The sequence below is a fragment of the Emys orbicularis genome, chromosome 8 (assembly GCF_028017835.1).
Source record: "Emys orbicularis isolate rEmyOrb1 chromosome 8, rEmyOrb1.hap1, whole genome shotgun sequence".
Taxonomy (NCBI): Eukaryota; Metazoa; Chordata; order Testudines; family Emydidae; genus Emys; species Emys orbicularis.
The window spans coordinates 60,652,663-60,667,756 of record NC_088690.1 but is presented as its reverse complement, the minus strand read 5'-3'; the positions used below and the strand labels follow the sequence as shown (position 1 = coordinate 60,667,756).

Here is a 15,094-nt window from a genome sequence, read left to right as displayed (position 1 = left end):
CCAGGTCACCCACCCGTGAGTCCCCCAGCACTCCTTTCCGCCCTTGTTCCAGAGCCCCTCTCTCCCAGCCAGCCACCTGAGAGCCACCAGTCCCCTGACTCTTCTACCCTGAACACAGCTCAGCCCTTTTCAGCCTCCCGGCATTGGCTCTCCAGCTCAGGAAGGGCAGCAGGCTAACCCCTCCACTGGCCTCCTAGCATTTCCTCCCTATTCCCAGGGAAGACCCACATCATTTTCTCCTCTTTGCAACTTCCTTGTCTCTCCCAGGCAGCTCTCACCTGCTACCGCCTGATGCTCTCTTTATACGGGTCCAGCTGCTTTCTTTTAATCCCCATTGGGCAGCTGCTAATCAGTCACAGGTGCACTGGACTCTCTTCCCGCCCATAGGGCACAGTCATGCTGTGACTGCCACTCCCTCACAAGGCATTGCCCTCTGGCTGAGAAAACTTGGGTTCGGTGGCTGCTTCTGCTACAGAATGTGTGTGACTTCGAGCAAGTTGCTTCTGTTCCCCTCTGTGATGCAGGGCCAGTAACGCACTTCCTTGGTCTGGCCTGTAAGGGGTTGTCTATGGCTGTCTCTTGCTCTGTGTTTGTACAGAGCCTGGCACAATATACACCTCTACCCTGATATAATGCGACCCGATATAACACGAATTTGAATATAATGCGGTAAAGCAGTGCTCCGGGGGGGAGGGGGGGCGGGGCTGCGCACTCTGGCGGATCAAAGCAAGTTCGATATAACGCGGTTTCACCTATAACGCGGTAAGATTTTTTGGCTCCCGATGACAGCGTTATATCGAGGTAGAGGTGTACATAAATAATAATCAAATATCTGGGCAGGGGAGTCTTTACCGGACCCTCCAAACGATGTGTCTTGTTCTGACCATCTCTACCCCTTAGCAAGCTGATGTCTTGCTTTCACCTTGTTCCCTCTGTTGAGGTCCATACTGGCTCCTGTGGCTTAGCCCCTGGGTATCTTATATGGCTGAGAACAATCCATCAGGAAATAAAACACCAGGCTTTCATTGTAAGAGCCAGCAATGAAATCCACCGCTCGGTATCCCACCCGTCTGCTCCAAATGCCTACCATTAAACTGCCCCACCTGGCGGCCGTTCGCGGCACGGACCAACACGGCATTCTTATGCTGCGGTCTGCAGCCGGTGTTCTGTCATCAGAGTGGGGGGCTCAGGGAAACGGCTGGTGTCCAGACTCACAGGGAGACATTGGCCAGAGGGTGTGAAAAGCTCCCCTCCACCACTCTGCTGGTGCACCTCAGCCCTGACCTACAGCCCACTACTGGTCCAGTGCTGGGCCTCCACACCCTGCTCCGTTGTGGGTAGAGAAGCCAAGTCAATCTCCTCGCGTGGTTGGAGACTGGGCTGAGAGGCTCCATTGTAAACCCTTCCTGAGCTCTGATCTTCATGCTGTAGGCGGGGGGAGCTCTCTGTGGAAGGGGGAGGGGCAGAAATGGTGAGTGGTCGAAGGAGTAAAACAGTGGTCCGGTTCATATGAAATAGAAGGAACATGGGAAGAGGCCAGAAGGGCGGTGAGGTCCCCTTGCGAAATCCCGTCCCATGTGGTCTCAGGCGGCAGGTGACCTTGGAAAGAAAATGTAAGTCAGAGGCCGCAGGGCCGTCCTTGCTGAGGAGGGCTGAGGAGTTGCTGCTCTCGCGCTGGCATTGCTCTGCTACATCTGTGCCTTTCCTCTGAAAGGGTCATGCCGGTCCCAGCCTGGAGCTGCTGTGTACAGATCAGGCAAAGCGCTCATTGTGGTGGGCTATATAGGAGAGGGCTCAGCCTCCATCCTGGTCTGTTTCTCTGAAAATGGGAGGCCAACCGTGCACCTCCTCCTTCCCCTCCATGTAGAACCCAACGTACGTGTATTTCCTCTCGCTCACTGGCTGCTGACAGCGTGGCCCAGAGGATGTGGCATGAACTGGGGAATCAGGAGATCTGCTTACTAGTCCGGGCTGTGCCGCTGAGTTACTTGGGGCAAATCTCTATGCTCTGAATTCCTTCTGTAAAACAGCTGTGCTTTGAGATCTCTGGACAGGCTGGTCTCATCTGGGCCTTTGGGGATCGCCTTGTGACTGTCGGATCTGCCCTCCTCTGCTCTTTGAAGCCCTCTGTGTTAATCTGATTGAGCTGAGTGGATCTAACGTGATTGATGAGCATAGAGCAGGTGTGCCACATACAGTCAGGGGACAGGAAGGGAATCTCCTGGTCCCTGTTCTCCCCCCCCCCCCCCCCGATGCTGCACTTGGGATGCAAACTGTGGCTGGTTGAAGCCCAGTCCCGCCCTGGGCTCTCCTCCCACAGCCTGGCAATTATAAGCCCATCTCTGGCAGCCAGCGTCCCCGCTGGGAGGGGAAAAGGAGCCTGAGCGAGGTTAGCGCCTTCCTGTTAGTTATGGGAAATTGGCCACGCTAACGAAGCCGAGCTGCATCAGGCTGGAGGCAGAGCTGCTCTCTGTCAACAGGCCAATTAGCACGCAATTATTTCCCCTTTCTCCCAGCGCTGCCGGGCCGCCTGTCTCTCGCGCTGCCGCAGACGCCCTCGCTCGGGACTGCTCTGCTGGCCTGGCTGGCTCCTGGTTGGCAGCAAGGACGGCCCTGCGGCCTCTGACTTACATTTGCTTTCCAAGGTCACCCCGCCTGAGACCACCTGGGCCGGGATTTCGCAAGGGGACCTCATCACCCTTCTGGCCTCTTCCCATGTTCCTTCTATTTCATATGAACCGGACCACTGTATTGCGCCTTCACTGCTCACCATTTCTGCCCCCTCCTGCTCCTTCTATAGCCCTGCCTGGCCTCCAGGAGCTGAGAACAGAGCTTGGACTATTAGTGCCGAGTTGGCTAATGCCTGATGGGGCCACCACCAGCAGACGCCGCCCGGCCATTGCTGGGGGTGGGCTCTAGAATGTAATAGGTACTTTTCCTTCCCTAACTACTCATCTGGTGTGCCAGGCTTCCTGGGCTGGGAATTGGCCAGCATCCAGCTTCTCCCTGGCAATGCAGCAGGGAAAATCCCCTCACACGTGCAATGACTTCAGCAAGGGGACGAGAGTTCTCCGTGGCCCCAGGACTGGCACAGCCGGGGCTGCTGAGAGTCAGGCCTGCGGTGCCCGGGTAGAAGGGCACAGAGCCCAGCACTGGCATAGGAAGGAGTGCAGGTCAGAGCTCTGCACGTTTTCAGCTGCAGGCTCAGACCCTAACTGCTGAGGTGTGATGCCAGGTCCCGCCTCACTCGCTCTCTTACTACCCCCTGTTCTCGCAGGTAACCGAAACCCGGACGGGCCCTCTTGGCTGCAGTAACTACGATAACTTGGATTCGGTCAGCTCGGTTCTCGTCCAGAGCCCTGAGAACAAAGTACAGCTACTAGGTGAGGACGGCAGCCTTCCTCCTTTCATCCCCCACGCCTAGCAAGGGCCAGACCAGCCGCTACAGCGGTCATCCAGGGAGGGAGAGGCCAGTGGGAGAGAGGAGGGATACTGAAGCAAGGATGGGTAGGGCCCCAAGTAGAGGGAGGGGGAGAGTGTACAGGAGTTAGGTCAAAAAAGGGCCCCATTTACCCAGAATGCCCCGATGTTGGGGGGCATGCCCCATGTCATAGGTGATCCCAGTAGGTTAGGTCATGTCTTCATTGCACGCTGACTCCTATCAGGGCCCAAGCATGCACTGCCCCACTAGTCCCAGCTGGGCCCTGGGCCCCTATAAGGTTGGATGGGAAGGTGCTTTGGAGGATGGGGAAGAGAACTGCAAAGTGGGGGTGGCTGGGGGTGGGGGAACACGAGGAGGCCAGCCCTGGAGAAGGAACGACCCTGCCCCGGCTGCCAGAACCCTCCTGCGTGATGCCTCCTGCCCCCAGCCTGGGGCAATGTGAAGCAGGATGGTTTGGTTTGACATGTGGAGATATTTAAATGCGTCGCCACTGTGGGGAGAAAAGCAACAGGAGGCGGGGTGAGAAGTGGGGCAGAGGAAGGAAAAGGGGGAGGGCGGTGGGCTTGGCCGACATAGGGCATGAATGGGATTGCCAAGTGCCTTTGTGTCCCTGCCCCCACCCCCCCATCCCCACAGCCTGCACGGTGCACACTGAGCTAGGCAGAGCCATGCGGTAGGAATGCAGCTCATCCCTTGGATGGCTTAACTGAACTGGACTCTGGTTAAGGCAGTATTGTCTGTTATTATCAAATCAGTAACCCACAGAGGGGAGTGCTTATTGCAGAGGCACACAGTCTCAGCTACCTGGGGAGCGACACAACACTGCTTGAGAAGGGCAAAGGACCTGGCCGTTCCGTACCACTCCTGCAGTATCCACAGCCCTCTCCCTGCCCTTTGTCTAGCGAGTGCCCTCAGACTGCACATTCGGAGAATTCACCCACTTCCCTCCTGTGACGGGTTGTTGAGACAGGAGTCTCACCGCCCGCCACAGTGACCCGACTGGGGATTGAATGGCCCAGGGCGAAGGGGTGGGGAGGGGGGACAGCAGTCCAGGGAGGCATGACGAACTGTCAGTAATCATTAACGCGGGCAGGCAAGTCACTAGCAATTCAGTGGCTGTAAGCAGGATAGAAGGGGGAGGGTTTGAGGTGATCTTTTAAAGGAAAAGGCTGGGGTGGGAGGGCCTGGACTGACAGCTGGGGTGGCAGCAAGTGATCTGTACAGGGTCCCCAGCTCGGCTGGCAGCAGTGAGTGGACCCAGCGAGGATGCCCGTAGCTGGTGCAGTGACAGCAACAATCCAGCCCAAATGTTTGTGGGCTTGAACTTGCAGCCGTGCTGAGTGTGGAACAGCTACTACAGGGTTGCTCAGCCTGTGGGTCAGGACCCAAAACTGGGTCACCAGCATGTTTCAAAGGATTGAATGGCAGCTCCTGTGGCTCCTGTCCCACAGGGCTGGCTGGGCTCGCCTCCCTGCTCCAGGCACTGCAACCTCAGGGGTCCCAGCGTCATGCAGGTTTGGTCCAGCTGCCATGACGACGGGAGTCCGGGTAGGCTGGATTTCAGTGAGTGGCACTGCAACCCCATGAGCCAGGTCACAGCTCCACTCACACTAATTTGGTCCAGTCATGGGGGCAGGGACTAACCTGAGTGGCGCAGCAAGCCAAGCCCAGCCAGCCCCACAGCACAGGAGCTGCAGGATCCGCCACTGTGGGATGAGTGCCGGGTAGGATCTCACCAAAACCACTCCAGGGCAAGTCTGTAACCAGGGCAGGACGAGCGGGGCAGCTGCCCAGGGCGCAAAGCCACAGGGGCGGCTCAGACCGGTGATGCCAGGTGGCATGGAGCTCAGTGGGGTCAGCAATGCCAGGGAGGCTCGGTGGGGCCAGCCCCACAGTGTGGGAGCACCACCTCCACCCCGACTCCCCTCAGTGGGCCACCCAGACTGTCTGGGTCAGGGGAGCACAACCAAAAAATCTAGAGGAGCATGTGACCCCACATGTCGCCTCTGGTAGGGGGCACAAATACGCTTGCTTGCTCCCAGGCTCTGGGACTCTTTACTGGGTCGTAACAGGCCATAACCATTTACAAGGGGTCCTGAGCCCCAAAAGGTTGAGAACCACTGAGCTGCAGTAACCTCAGCTGGTGTAAATCGTCAGAGCAGCCCATGGAGCTATTCTGAGTGACCCCGGCGGAGGAGCCAGCCCTGGATGTTTGGCTGGACCTGATCCAAATTACTGCAGATTCTTTGGGTCTGCAAAGCTAGGCGAGGGGTCTCCCAAGAAGAGGCTTCCAGGTGAGATGTCCGGCACTTCCAGGGTCAGTCCCGGTCAGAACCCATAAACAAAGAACCCATGTAGAGAGCTGGGGACGGGACCCGGGAAAAAGTGAATTCAGCTTTTCCAACTCTCCCAAAGGTTGAGGGACAGGGCTGAGTTTGGGGATGAAGGTGCCAGTCATTGCTCGGTTCAACCATCTCTGTCTCTGAAATGCCAGGACAGACCCTGACCCCTGAGAGTCCCAGCCTGTTTCGCATGTTTAAAATGAGCATCTGCACTTTTGTAGCTTCTCTGAACTGAGTCTCTGCAGCTGTAGAAATCCATCCCTTCCTAGACCGGAGCTTCCACCCTGATGGTTATTGGGCAAAGTGGGGAGAGGTCCTCAAGTCCCAGATCACATCATGTCTGATGCTCCAGGTCCAGAACCTCCACGCATGTAAACTGGTGTAGCTCCATTGCGGTTGATGTAGCTACATCAATATTGCAGACTCTGGGCCAGAGTCAGCCCTGGTATCAATGGATGTGGCTCCACTGCCGTTTGTAATGCTGAATTTGGCCCAGATCCCCGCAGATGGGGAAACACAGAGCGCTGAGTGCTGGGGTACGTGTGGGGTGTCTGCTTGTCTCACCTTTCCTGGGACTCTCCCTTTGTGCAGGGCTGCAGGTGCTGCTGCCCGACTACCTGCGGGAATGCTTTGTGGCGGCCGCGCTCAGCTACATCACCTGCAGTTCGGAGGGAGAGCTCATCTGCCGGAAGAATGACTGCTGGTGCCAATGCGGGCCTGGCTTCCCGGATTGCAATTGCCCTGAAGCCGACATCCAGGCAATGGAAGACAGTCTGCTGCAGATCCAGGATGCCTGGGACAATCACAATAGACAGTTTGAGGAGTCAGGTGAGGCCAGGAATGTGTGAGCTCACTGAGACCCACTCCTCTTACTGAGACTGCCGTGCTGGAACAGACCAGTGACCCTGCTAGTCTGCTGTCCTAGCTCTGACAGTGCCAGATACTTCCCAGTAGTATTAGCTAAGCTATTAGCCAAGATGGTCAGGGACGCAACCCCATGCTCTGGGTGTCCCTAAACCTCCAATTTGCAGAAGCTGGGACTGGACAACGGGGGATGGATCACTCAATAATTGCACTGTTCTGTTCATTCCCTCTGAAGCATTTGAAGCATTCCCTCTGAAGTACCAGCCACTGTTGGAAGACAGGATACTGGGCTAGATTGGTCTGACCTATTATGGCCGTTTTTATGTTGGAAGGTTTACTCCATTATGCAATAATTTACCCTTTATGTGCAGATTTCTTCCTGACCCAGATTGTAATCAGTTTACACCTGGAAGAATGAAAAATATAGACCCTCAATGTTTATCCCAGCCAGTCTCACTGCAATGTTTTTTTCATTATAAAATGTTCTTTGAAAATGACCACTATTTGCCTCAGTGATATCCAGTGGCAGTGAGTTCCACAGGTTCATCATATGTAGACTTAAAAAAAAACCATAATTGCTTTTTAGGGTGTCCCCTTGTTCTTATGTTATTATGGGACGGGGTAAACAACAGCAGCTGGGATCACAGCCACATCTGTCCCCTTGTCAATTTTAAACCTGAATTCAGTATTGTTAATGCTTCGGAGGCAGTGTGGCTAGTGGAAAGGGCCTGGACTGGGAATCAGAACTGCCCAGAGGGACAGGGAAAAGAGAATTACAAAAGATGCATGAAGTGGGATTTTGGAAGCAAAGGGGGTTCTTGCATTGCCCTCTTTCTCTTGGCAATCTGGGTTCAGATCCTGAAAGTCGCCCAAGTGGAAATGGGTAGAGGGAGTCTCTGTCTCTCGTACTTATCTGAATCCCATTACTATAGTGTTTGACAGCTTCCCCGAGACGATTTTTGTTAATTACAAAAGGCCAGGTTCTGACAGCCTCACTCATAGTAAATAGCACCTTACAGCCTGATCCAAAGTCCATTAATGCCAATGGGAAGATTCCCACTGAGATCACTGGGCTCTGATCAGGGCATTAAGCCACCAAAGACCTCATTGAAAACAATGGGACCCTGGAGAGTAAAATGCCATTCAATCGGAGTACAGGAGTCAGCCTGTGGCACCCTAATTTTAGGCCCCGTTGGTGATCTCTGGCATGACATAGCTAAGGGTGCTGACGGTCGGGAGTGCAGGGCAACTGGCAAAGCTCCATGCGTCCAGGACTGAAACAGCTGGTGTGGTGGGTTGCAAGGAAGGTGCAGTGGCAGAGCTGTTTGGATCCCCACGACTGAAACAGCCAGTCAGGAGTGAGGTGCATTGGCCTAGCTGCATGGGAGGAGTTTGACAGCTCAATGCCTGGCTTCGACCAGGGCTACCAGCCTCTCCACTAACACCATGTGCAACGGAAGATTAATCCATTAGCTCCAGTGTAGGGAAAATGACTTAAGAAATCTCTGCCTCGGTCTCCAAATGGTTTCTCCTTTCCACCAGGGACATCCTTGCCAGGGGGAGTATCTAGGCCTAGCGAGTAGATTAAAGGTACAACCCCACATGGGCGTTGAGCCATCCCGACTCCAGTGACAGTCAGTGGGAGCAGAGGGCTCTCAAGAGACGCGCACAGTGCCTTGGGGAACTGGCCCTGCCCCTAGGAATTCAGTACTCTGAGAAGCCTGCATTAGAGCTGCTGTGGCAGGATGTCGCAGGGAACCAGCACCTCTTTAGTTAAGTCTGGCAGGGGGAACCAAACGGTACCTGCCTTGCTCTCGCCTGGGGGGACCTGCTTGAGTCCCAAGGGGGACTTGTGTGCAGAAAACTAGCGTGAGGTCTGGCTGGGAAAGGTGGGAACTGTCTGAATGTGAAGGATTGACGTCACGGCTAGAGCATGCCCCAGTGGTCACTGGCGACACCTTCTCCGCCAATACATTAACAGCAACAGAGCATGGCCTAGTGGATTGGGCATCTGATTGGGACTCAGGAGACCCTGGTTCTATTCCAGGCTCCTTTCATGTGACCATGGGCAAGTCGCTTCACCGCGTTCTGCCTTGGTTTCCCTTCCAACCCCGTTTCTGTCTGATCTAGTTAGAATATCAGCTCTCTGGGCAGGTGGACTGTCTCTGACTCTGTGTATGTGCAGCACATGGGACTGTGATGTTCATTGCCTACCCTTAGGTGCTATGAAAAACAATAAATAAAACTGCATTAAATAAACTAGTGGTGTTTCATTATAGAAATGAATGAGACCTTACTATTAGTCTAACCAGGTAGCGTGACCTAATAAATCAAGCCCTGGCCTGGTACTCAGGGTCTATTCCCAGCCCTGCCACTGGCCTGCAAGGTGTCTTTGTGTAAGTCATGTGCCCTGTCTCTGCCTCAGTTTCCCCAGCTGTAGAATGGGGATAATGATTCAGAGCTCCCTTGTAAAATGTCTTAAGCTCTAGTGATGAAAATTGCTAAATGAGAGCTAGGTATCATTACTATACTTCTATCATCTATACTGCACTAGTACTTAGTGTCTCATGCATTGCTCAAAACCCCCTTGTGCTAGGCACAGGCCATGTACGTAACAAAAAGATGGGCCCTGCCACAAAGAGCTTACAGCCTAAATGTGTTTTTCATTGAGGGAAACGGTGTCTAGCAACTCCAGCTAGGACATGTCCTGAGTTCTAATCCTGCCTCTGTAGCCCAGGGCGAGTCAGTTCACCCCCCTGCCTCAGTTTCCCCAGCTGGAAAATAAGGACAGTGCTCCTCCCTGACCTAGCTGCCAGGGGCATTGTGAGGACAGTTGTAGGGTGCTAAGTATTATTATTGTGTAATTCTAGCAAATCTACAAGCTACCAGAGGCCAAATTCCGAGTTGATGTGTTGGGGGTGGGAAGGGCTGGTGGCATGGGGGCAGGCGGGCTCTGTCCCACCAGTCCTTGCAAAGAACCCCTGTGCTAAGTCCATTTGCATGAGTGTTGTGCAGGGGCCATATGTATGGACTGGGGGCTAAGCCAGGGGAAAGACTCTAACCCGGATGATAGGCCCCACTTGAGGGTGACTCCGGCCTTATCAGACAGCTCTTCCTGCGTTGCATTCCTGCTCTGCTGACTTCCCCTTCTCTACCCACAGAGGAGCTCCAGTCCCTGGTGAAGAGACTCCCGGAGGATCGCTTCGTGAACATGACGACAGTCTCCCAGTACTGGGCAATGGACCTCGATGTGCAGCATCGCTACCAGCAGCTGGGCACCAGCCTGAAGCTGCTGCTCAAGAAAACCCATCGAATCATCCGGCGTCTCTTCAACCTCTGCAAACGCTGCCACAGGCAGCCTCGCTTCAGACTGCCAAAGGAGAGGTACAGTGTCCCCTGGCGCCAGCCCTCGGCTGGGTGGGGCAAGGCCTGGGATCACCTGGCCCAGTTGTTATGCACTGCACTGACCAAACTGGGACTAGAAGGATGACCACCCATCTCCTAATGTGTCATGCCATGGAAGCATTACCCAGTGTGATGGGGAGCTGAGTAGAGAAGCCAGCCCTTGGCGACTGAACTGTTTTAGTGCTGGTCCTTCCAGGCTCGGGGCGGTGTCATGGGGATCCTTGCCTGTACCGTGGCTAACCTGAGGACTCCAGTCTCCAGGGCTGGTCCCTCTCCCCAGAACAATAAATATGTCCAGGGGACAGGCCACCACACTGTCCCTCGGGAAGAGCGGTAGCCATGTTCACGCTGGCACTAAGGAGCCTTTTCTCTCTTGCCTCCTTCTCCTTTAGATCTTTACCCTACTGGTGGAACCGCATTCAGTCCTTCCTGTACTGCAGTGAGACCACCCCACTGGGGACTTTCCTGGAAGACAGCCACAGCTGCACCTGCCCCTCCGACCAAGTCTCCTGCCAGGGGTCCATACCATGTGCCTTGGGCGACGGGCCAGCCTGCGCTGCCTGCTCTGAGGAGAACAGCACCCGCTGTGGGACCTGCAACCCAGGCTACGTGCTCAGCCAGGGCTTGTGCCGTCCGGAGGTGGCGGAGTCCCTGGAGCACTATCTTGGCCTGGAGACGGACCTGCAGGACTTGGAGCTCAAGTACCTCCTCCAGAAACGGGACAGCCGCATTGAGGTGCACTCCATCTTCATCAGCAACGACATGCGACTGGGGAGCTGGTTCGATCCCTCCTGGAGGAAACGCATGCTGCTGACCCTCAAGAGCAACAAGTACAAGCCAGGGTTGGTCCACATCATGCTGGCCCTCTCCCTCCAGATATGCCTCACCAAGAACAGCACCCTGGAGCCAGTCATGGCCGTCTATGTCAACCCGTTCGGGGGCAGCCACTCAGAGAGCTGGTTCATGCCTGTGAAGGAGGGGGGCTTCCCAGACTGGGAAAGGACTAGCGTGGATGCCTCGGCCCTGTGCCAAAATTGGACACTCACCTTAGGAAACAAGTGGAAGACCTTCTTTGAGACGGTCCACGTGTACTTGAGGAGCCGGATCAAGTCTTTGGATGACAGCTCCAATGAGACTATCTATTACGAGCCCCTAGAGATGGTGGATCCATCTAAGAACTTGGGCTACATGAAAATCAATAGCTTGCAAGTCTTTGGCTTCAGCATGCCATTTGACCCGGACGCCATCCGGGACCTGATCCTTCAGCTAGATTACCCATACACCCAGGGCTCCCAGGACTCGGCCCTGTTACAGCTCATAGAGATCAGGGATCGGGTGAACCGGCTTTCACCGCCCGGCAAAACCCGGCTTGATCTTTTCTCTTGCTTGCTCCGGCACCGGCTCAAGCTGGCCAACAACGAAGTGGGAAGGATCCAATCCTCCATGCAGGCCTTCAGTGCTAAACTGCCAAGCCCCATGGAGTATGAGACTGGCAAATTGTGCAGCTAGCCTTGGGGCACCTGGAATCTCTGAGGAGGGGCCCAAGAAAAGGGAGGGGGATGGAGAACCGAGACTTCCGAAGGCCTTACTTTAGTGCCAACCGTGTGCTTCCACGGGACACCACGTGACCAGCCACAGGGATGGCGGCGTGTGAAGGATGCAAGGAGATGCCCAGGCCATGGCAAGAGACTGCAAGGCAGCAGATGCAAATTGGTCAGAAAGGGGAGCCAGGCCTAGGGAGATAGGGTGCTCACCTTGTAATGGCTTGTATTTCTCCCTCTTCCCAGTCACAAATGACAATTGTGACCAGGCAGAAAAATCAACAGGTTATTTCACCTGGGAACAGGCCCATGCAGGGGAGAAAGCTGGTGGGAGGAGTCTGCCCTAGAGAGGAGACATCTGGTAGTACCTCTGCCTGTGACCTTGCCTCCTGGCCTGTGAGCCCAGTCAGTGCTCCACACAGAGCTGGGAGGCGAAGGGACGGGCGGCAAGACCTCAGACCCCCAGCAGGTCAGAACTGCTCAGAGCGCTTCACTCCCACCCACCCCGTGGGAAGAGGCCAGCTGCGGCCTTCCTCAGCGCAGGCACTTTTGTATTCTTTTTAACAGACATTTCTACCCACATCCCGGCTTTTCCATTCTCCGTGTCACTTTCTAAGTCATCATATTCCCTGCCTCTTCCTCCCACCCCCGCCTGCTCTCTGGCACCATTCCCTTGATGGCGGGGGAGAAGCTGGCCGATCCCAGCTGGGGGGGTCTGTGGGACAGGCAGCCCTGCCTGATCTCCCCTATTCCCACATGGAAGCCGGGAGCACTCCGCCCTCCTTCTGTGTCACGGCACCATCAATGCACCTCGGTACATTGAGCCAAGACGTTCCATCGTCGACATGAGCAGCGACTGGGCACCCGGACGGACACACCTGTCGTTACAGTCAGAGGTGGAGCTTTGTGGGTAGCTTCTCCTTTCAGGTTTTTATTTATTTAATCAATTGTTGGGGTTTTTTTTTTAAACGTATTTATTTGGGGGGAGAGGATTCAATTCTTGTTGACTTCTCCAGCCGAGATCCACCTTAGTCAAATGTATCTGGTTTAATATATTTTTTAAAAGATTGCCTTTTTGAGCAAAACAAAACAAAGTTGAAAACAACGTGGTCTCGGGCTGTGTCTTTTTGAATGGAGACGCTCTCTGGGCATGTGTGAAGAGGTGCTCGGCGTAAACGTGGACAGATACCTAGGGGCAACTATCAGTAGATGGGGTGCAGAGGTGGAGATATGAACGGCAAGATGCACGTGTGATTATGTAGATGCGATGGCAGAGGGATGGTGCGCATAGGCAGGGAAGGACACCTGAGGGCCAGTGTGGATGTGAATGGAGAGCCAGGGGGAGGTGGTGGTAGATAGGTATTGATGGTTCTGAGAGGGCAGGTGTGGATGTGAAATCAGAGGGGGTTGGGATGAAGGTGGGGGGCTGTAGAGGTGAAATAACCTGTAGAGAGATCTGTGCATGTCCATCCACACACATGTAGCAGAAGTTCCCAACCTATTTTTGGCACGGTTGCCATGGCTCCTTTTCTGCTGAGCCTTTTCAGTTTTTTTCCTCCTCACTTTGTTTTCCCTTTTGTTTGAAGTCTATTTATAACCCTTGTACCTCTGCTCCTAGCCACACACAGATCAGGAACCCCCACTGATTTGAGCACCAATGCTGGTTTCTCATTGTTAATGAAGCCCCTGTCCTCATGTGTGGTCCCCTGGCTGATGGCTGCAGCCAATAGAACCTGTAGCGAGATGCTGTGGCCCAATCCTCAGTGTTGGCCAACCTTTGCCATCCCCTGAACCTGGGGGCAGCCAGAGCCTAGTTGAGTCCTGGGCGCAATTTAGAGTGGCCTTTGGGCTGGTGTAAGCATAAGGGATGCTGCCGTATGTGGGGAACGCCTGGAGCACAGCATGACTCGCATACCGTGCTTTCCCCCACGCTGGCCACGCCCCCCATGCTGAGGGCTGCAGGAAGGTTGGTGTACAGCCAGTTATGGCAGCTGCACACCACCTGTGGATTTCCCCAGATGGGCTGTCTGATGCCGCACGGGGGGCCCTTTGCATCACTGGAGAGGGGCTAGAGCTCTGGGGCAGGGCTCACAACATGTGTCCCTGCAATGTCAGGCCAGGAGCTCTTTAAACACTTTTGTAACCCCCTTGGAATCACTGTGGAGATTTACAGGGAGCCAACAGGGGAAGGTGGGTTAGTTTAAAGGCGGGGGTCTAGTGAATAGAGGCAGCAGCGAGGGAGAGCTGGAGCTGCTGAGTCTGTATTAGCCGGCGCCAACAGGCAGCACGGTCTGGGGAAAATCTATACATGGAGAATTACAGAAAGGGGAGAAAAGCCCAGCCCAGCTTCTCCATATCCCCTTCTACCAAGCAGCAACCCAGCCACAGGTAACACTCTCAGGCCTTCAGCTCACATATGAGCAACGTGGATCCAATCCACCATCTCCCCAGCCAGCTCGAATCCAGACGAGATACCCGAGCCCTGCGCTACTGAAATGTAATCCGAAGAGGACACACCTGTATTTCCCTGCTGCTGGCGTGCCAGCCTTTCACAGCAGGTCATAAAGTCACTGCACAGCTTTCTTTGTGGATACTGGAAACAGAACAGGCCTTACATCTATTAAAAATCCCTGAGTGAAGCAGAGAATTGCAGATGCCTTTTGAGGGGGCACAGACCTTGAGCATGCCCCCTTGTGGCAGAGAGTGGCCCTGCAGGCCTTCTGCCCCTTGCAAGAATTACTCCCAGACCAGAATTCTTAGACTAAGGCTACGTCTTCACTACAGGGGGGGGTCGATTTAAGATACGCAAATTCAGCTACGCGAATTCGACGTATCGCAGCCGACTTACCCCGCTGTAGGGACGGTGGCAAAATCGACCTCTGCAGCTTCCCGTCGATGGCGCTTACTCCCACCTTCGCTGGTGGAGTAAGAGCGTCGATTCGGGGACGCGATAAATCGATCCCCGAGAGGTCGATTTCTACCCGCCGATTCAGGCGGGTAGTGTAGACCTAGCCTAAGATTCTACCGGGGAAGGGCTTTAGACCCTCAAACTCCACCCTGGTTCTGGAAGCCTGGGTGCTAATTCAGGCAGGCATCTCCTCCTAACTGCAGCCTCCCCCGGGCAATAATTCTGGCAGGCTTACCCTCCTGGTTTTCAAGAGTCCACTGCCTGGTTCCTGTATACGTTAGGACTACCTGTCCCTCAGATCCTTATCTCTAGGAGCACAGTCCTTCAACTGAGTGCTGGTAGCCTTTTATCTGTCCAGGTGCTTGTTAGTTAGCTGCCAACCAGCCACCTAAGCAGTTAACTAATTACAGTGGGGCCAAGATGGACTCAGTCTCTCATTAGAAGCCCACTTTGGATAGACTGGGTCCTGATTCCACTTAAAGCCCCTGCCACTCCCTTTAACAGCTGCTGAAAGGTCCAGATGTGTCCCAGTAGACTGTACCTGCCCTCCTGCTAACTATTCCAGGTTCTCCCTGTTGGCACATGTGCTGCA

At 54.6% G+C, this 15,094-nt stretch overlaps 1 protein-coding gene across 1 annotated transcript in view; it reads left to right on the top strand.

Moving 5' to 3' along the window:
* The window catches only part of BRINP2 (BMP/retinoic acid inducible neural specific 2), a 28,469-nt gene extending 16,907 nt beyond the window's left edge, over positions 1 to 11,562 (top strand). The window contains exons 4-7 of the mRNA XM_065409798.1: positions 3,278 to 3,383; positions 6,376 to 6,612; positions 9,810 to 10,032; positions 10,446 to 11,562. Of these exons, the coding sequence (XP_065265870.1) occupies positions 3,278 to 3,383; positions 6,376 to 6,612; positions 9,810 to 10,032; positions 10,446 to 11,562 (1,683 nt within the window). The remainder of the gene's footprint in view (positions 1 to 3,277; positions 3,384 to 6,375; positions 6,613 to 9,809; positions 10,033 to 10,445) is intronic.
* The last annotated feature ends 3,532 nt before the right edge of the window (positions 11,563 to 15,094 follow it).